At 41.2% G+C, this 6,291-nt stretch overlaps 1 protein-coding gene across 1 annotated transcript; it reads left to right on the forward strand.

Annotated features, from left to right (window-relative positions):
• Window positions 1-373: 373 nt before the first annotated feature.
• Window positions 374-1,000, forward strand: LOC112555490 (growth hormone secretagogue receptor type 1-like). Its single transcript, XM_025223927.1, has one exon. The coding sequence runs from the start codon at window positions 374-376 to the stop codon at window positions 998-1,000; it is 627 nt and encodes a 208-aa protein (XP_025079712.1).
• Window positions 1,001-6,291: the final 5,291 nt, after the last annotated feature.

Here is a 6,291-nt window from a genome sequence, read left to right on the forward strand (position 1 = left end):
AAAAACAAGTAAACCACGCGTCTGTTTGACGTCTCATTAGTCAAATTATTCATTTTCGTGTGATTAAGTCGATGGAAAAGGATCCATATAAAGACTGGTTCAGGTAAATGTTGCAGGTGTAACTGCAGAGAATAATTAGTTCTTTACTTAAATATTGAGGCCAAAGACTGAAACCCGGGACTTTGTGTCTTTCACAAACAGGGTAAGAATATTACAGTCAATTTGCAGGTGTGTCCCCAAAGATATGCTTTTGCTCTTCCCTGAAAACATTCAGCAGGTAAGTCCCACAAAAGTATTGACAGTTTTTCCCTGAGGACTTGCAGCAGTCGTTATCGTTTTCACAATCGCTGTCTATAGCTGCGGAAGCATCGCGATGACGACGTACGCAGCTCATGTCCCGCAGCAGACGACCATATCCGGCAACTCCTCTCTTCCCAAGACGTCCACCGCCATCGAGGAACTCTTACTTTCTGAGTCGCAGAGACAACTCATTAGCCAAATCGTCGGCACCTCCTTCATACCCATCATCTTCCTGCTGGGCTCTGCAGGTAATGTCATCACCCTAGCGGTTCTATTCCGACAGGGGTTGCGGGACACCACCAACCTGGTCCTGAGCGGCCTGGCCTTTGCTGACCTTGTTTACATTGCCTCTCATTCCATCCCACAGATCTCCTACTTTGTTTACTCGCTGGACGAAGGGCTGGCCACGGCCTGGCGCCTCGGCAGCACCATGGCTCTGCAGCACGTTTCGTTTGCGTCGGGACGGATCGCGGCCCTCCTCGTCTGCCTCATCGTCACCGAGCGCTACATCGTCGTCGCTTTTCCGTTGCACGCGCCCGGCATCGTCACCAAACTGCGCATGCGTCTTGCTTTCGGCTTTATCTACCTTGCAACCACGGTGATTAGCCTGCCGTTCTTTCTGTCATCAGACATTTACTACACCTACAGCACCACCTACAACAGGTACATGCCGACAAGCTGGGTCACGCAGTTCGGGTAAGGACACTACGGAATTTTTGAACCTGTACAAACGTATCGTGCTGACGATTGGTCTCCGCATTGTTCCGGTCGCCTACGTCATAGCCCTGACGGCGAGTATCTTGTGGATTCTGCGGAAGTCCCGGCTTTGGCGCCAGACCACGTCCATCGCCACTGGCATGACCTCACAGGAGTCAGAGCAGATGAGAGTAACGAGAACCCTTATCAGCGTGTGCCTCGTGTACACGGCTTCTACCCTTCCTGCCACTATTTACATCCCTTGCATGTACCTGGTACCCGGCTTCAACCAACACGGCGAGTACAAGAACATTCTGTCAGTCGTCTACCTGCTTACGTCGGTTATTGAGATGATCCATTCCTCGGCTTCTTTTTTTCTGTACATTTCTACGAGTAAAAGTTTTCCGCGACCTTTCATCAAATGTTTTTTAGCAGCAAGGCAAAGGTTAGCTCAGGTAAAGAAAGTAGCAGCCAGATAACGTATGTAAAGAAGTAGGTGTGTGGACCAAGAATTGATCTCTGACTCCTTTTGTTATGTGCACCTAAACTTTGGCCTCAAATATTTCCTGTTCCTTTGACTTTTGAGAAAATTTATATCCACGTGAGTTATTAGTTGTTGCTTGAAGTGACACCCAAACAAAGAAAACCATCGTTAGAAATTAAAAGTTTAAGTGTTATGGTTGTATTTGTGTAGTTACAGCCATGATTAAATGGTAAAGACCAATAATCTATGAAAAGGGACGAAACATCTCCTGCGCGGTCAGCTTTGTTTTTCATGAGGCAAGTACTCACGTGCTTTGCTCGCCCTAACGAGTTTGTTCGCTCAGTTTGAGCCACCACGACATGGTAGACAGATACAGAGAAAGGAGCTTTGCCACCGCTAGTATAATATATAATATTGACTTGCTCATCTGTGGAGGTTCTCTTTTATTACTTTCGTAAAAATTTACATTGGTTTTTATTCGCCACCTGCAAAAAAACGTGCGCACCAGGTGCCTCGGGCTGGTCGATGGAGTGTACACCACAGCAGGAGAAAAAAGATAATGGGTCCCATAATCTAATGAGATGTAAGTGGTTCATCCTGTCAATGGAACTGGGACGTGGAAGGCGGAGGAACATTTCTCTTCCTGCTGTCTTCACCGTCGCTGATAAATCAGGTACCGGTATGCCAGGTGGGCGGAGGGAGTTTTTTCCAGCCACAGGCCGAGCGGGACTCGAACCAACGACAGAAGACAAACACACTCATCACCAGGCTCTTAGAAGGCTTTTGACTCTTTACAGTTCAGTCGAGCACTTATAGTTTTAAAAAGTCACATTTCTCATTAGCTGAACAAAATTTCGGGAAACACGAAGAATTAATTAAGCTCGTGAAAACTGCTTGAAAAAGTAACGGCCTTTCTACCTTTAATTGCGGTTGACAATTGGTCACGTGATGTGCTTGGCGCTGTATTAGTGACTATTCATGTTGATATGTGCTTTTGAAATTAATCACTCCCATCAACAGCAATAAGTGACAGACTGTTGTTCAAATACTTATCATTATATCATAGTTATAGAAAAGGACAGAGCAGTGCAGTGTCGATGACTTGCCTGGTAATATGATCATACAAACTGATAATTAATTCTGTTAACAGATGCACAACTGTTACGCAGAATATTTGATAGTTATATAGTCGACTCTCGTACACATTTCATAATGATGTCTCTGTTACTCTCATTGAATGATAATTATACAACTACTACTTAGTAATTATGTAACCACAAGTTTTATTAATTGATAATTACATAACTTTTACTCATGCTAATTAAATTGCTGAACTTACCGTTCTTAGTAGTGACCCTAGCTACCATATCGGTCCGTAGAACAGGGGAAAATATCAAAAAAAAAAAAAAAAAAGACCTGTTTGATCTTGGAGGACTCCTTTCCCTACCTTTTTCCCTTTTCATTGGTAATTCCACGGTTTTCCCTTTGTTACAAAGCTGTGACATGGGACATCACCACGTTGAGACAAAAATCAAGTGGTTTGTCGCAGTCGTACACCTTTTGACAATGTTAGTGAAGGCATGTTTATTATGAATATTTAGCCTTGTCTGCTCTTTGCATTAGCATATTTATGACTGGATCGTTGCGTGCCAGTATGGAGAGTTAACTGTCGTAAAGCTACACAGAAGGACGACCAGACGTTAAATTTACTCCCAGGTTATATCTGCCTGATAGTCATAAAACCCGTTTACTAAAAACTCAGGGAATTGTAGCGGTTGCCTAGCAGCGAGTCCAGCCCTTTAATGCACCAATATCATTCACTTTTTAATGTTCAATATTGCGTCACATATGCTCGACAGGGTATGTAGGCTGTCACAGAAAATGCAGAAGTGATCACAAGAAAAATTAAATAAGCCAGTGTCATTTCGTTTGCGACACAGAGCGCTCATGAAAGGTTTGACTGATTAAATCAATGCCAGATATTCAATTGGCAAAATATTGGCACAGTAGGGTGCGTTGAAAGCTTGGATAAACATCAAAATTGCAAGCTGTTGCCATAAATACTGGGTCTACTCGTGCAGGTGCAATAACTGCGCACCTACATATATAAAAATAAAGTAGAATGTGGCGAGCAGCGGTTGAAACCTAATAAATCGACACCTCTTGTCCGATTTCTACCAAACCTAGTAGTAGTTTTGGTAGGTGTACGTTGTTTGTGAGCTTATTTATATCCTGATGTTTATTTTCTCCGTTTTTAAATGTTATTGGTGGCTCCAGATGATACGACACATAAGAAATTGTGACATTTATCTGACTTCGCAGAAAAAACGAGGACAGTATATTCTGAGATGGTACCGTGCTCTCTCTCTCTCACTCACACACACATTCTTACACACACACACTTTCCAGACTTCAAACTCCTCTTTTCCGTGGAGGCTGGCGCCCATGACTTACTGGAGGTAAACAAGTGACCTGCAACATTTACATTTTGTAGTCTGACATAAAGAAGTAACAAACTGAAGTACATAGTTTTATGGATTGCGATAAACAATAATAACAGCATACAAAGGTCAAATATTTAAAACTATGGGCTGAGAGAGAGATGGGGAAGGATGGATGGGTAAGCAAGATTTATTTGCATGGAACTCCAGAGCAATGTTTATCTCCTCTTCACTCGAACTTGAGCATGTCATACATAAATAGGCTTGACTCAGATGGTGTTGGGTAAGGGCGATATATAAATGTATTATTGTTATTATTATTGTTATTATTAGGTATAATTTATATCGATTTTTTCAAAACGATTTTACGTGAGAGGTTTTGTGACATTTTCTTTATGTAGTTTCCAGACAAAGTACGTATTTTAAAGAGTTTTTTCCCCTTTCATTTTTGTAAATTTTATAAACAACTGATATAAAAAGGTAAGAAGCAATTAAAAGATGTACTACTTAAATAGCGTCATCGGAAGGAAAAAGACGGTGAAACTTGCAATGCAAAATAATTGTTAAGATATATTACATCCACGAATGCTAATCACTGTGGTGTATCATACAAGATAATATTTATAGATAGACTGGCATAAAACAATATGTTTACAGAGAAGAAACGCTTTTCTAGCACAGTCTGTTCAAATATGTGTACAAGACTGTGTGTTTTCTAGTGCGCCATGACGAGGACAAAAGGTCAGGTACACTATGACCTCACAAGAGATGCGCATTCATCTGGGACCCTCTCAAACTTGTTTGGTGATATATCAACCTCTGACCTTGCCTACCCGAGCAACCCTACCCCAAAATCACACGCAATGCCAGCGTTTACGTGTAATCCTCCTCCGCCAAAGAAAGCCTTACTGACTTCGTACCCGACTACTAAATGTATATACACTGTGTTATCCTGAATGTACAGATGACTCGTGACTTACGGGTGGTGTGCTGTAGAGTGACCAAACATAAATTCTGTTGTTGTTTTCAAATAAGTAATAATGGTTACAACATCTAAAAAGCGTGTGTGTGTGTGTGTGGCACGCAAATTTTAGCAGAAAATAAAAACCTAGTAAGGATGATGGAGATAAAAATATTTAACTGTCAGCATCAGAATTTAGAAAGATCAATATCTTGCCTTATTTCCTATTTCTCGAACTTGGTATTTTATTCTATATTTTGTTAATTTTGTTTAACCAATTAAAATACAGTTTTAATTAATGAAGAAAAAATATAACTGTCAAAAAACTAGGCTGAATATAGTCTAGGAACAAGAGTTGGGGGCACGGTGTGATGTGCGACAGACGAAAGGGGAATAAATGATGTAGAATTGTAGATGGTAGATTGTCCGTGTCTGTTTTCTCTCATAAAGAGGATGATAAAAGTAGGATAGCAAAATAAAGATTTGAAGGGCTTGGACTTGGCACCACTAACTGCAGTGAGGGGCTCTCGGTTCAGATCTCGTCTCGGGACACGATTTTCGTCCGTGTTGCCAGTTGTCTCATCTTTTCAGGATTCTAGGTAACAGACAGTCTCCTTCAGCTGCACGATGGGGTACCATGTTAGAGTCGTACGACGATGGCGAACCTTGCGAGGCGCAGTTTGCCTATATTAAGCTGAAATAAGTCATCATTTTTAGATCCTCTTCATGGTTGTCCAAAACGTTTGCAATGGTGGATTCCTCGATATATAACAAGACTAACTCACTGGTTCATTGACACTCAATCGTCAACTGAAGCTCAAGCAAACTGTAGTTTTTGTACAATCACTAAAGACACTTTATTCGCGCAGTTTGAACACACGTATATCACGAGTCACCTGTACTTTCGAGATGTGTTCATTTGTGTTTCTACCTCATCTATGACATTTATTCATTCGCCAAGCCCCGCAGTTTAGGCTTCATAAATAAATAATTCGTAAATAATAATAATAATTAAAAGAACCAGTTGCAAAACTGAGGGAAAAGGTTCTTTGCAGCAATTAAGGTTATCTGCAATCAATGTTTTAAAAATCTTTTCTAAGAGGAAATCCATGCTATGATGGTGTCAGCATTAGCTCCCGGCATCGTCCACTACAAAGACGATGTAGGAAAGGTAAGAAGCATGCTTTAACAAAATACGTATCTAGTGTAGAAATATACCTTAGCTCTGTATCTAGCTCTCATAATTATACGGAACATACATTTTAAAAGCATTTGTGATTTAAGCTGTCGACACTTGACATAAACGCACACAGGACACGAGACGGACTACAGTGGACTTTGTGGTGTAGTCTGACTTCACAGTCCAAAAATAGCCGATTTATTTTTAGCGCGATCCAGGTGCAAGTGAA

Source organism: Pomacea canaliculata, linkage group LG2, assembly GCF_003073045.1.
Source record: "Pomacea canaliculata isolate SZHN2017 linkage group LG2, ASM307304v1, whole genome shotgun sequence".
NCBI lineage: Eukaryota > Metazoa > Mollusca > Gastropoda > Architaenioglossa > Ampullariidae > Pomacea > Pomacea canaliculata.

What these genes read in the sequence shown, in the direction of transcription:
- LOC112555490 (XM_025223927.1), top strand. Translation starts at nt 374, where the DNA reads ATGACGACGTACGCAGCTCATGTCCCGCAGCAGACGACCATATCCGGC.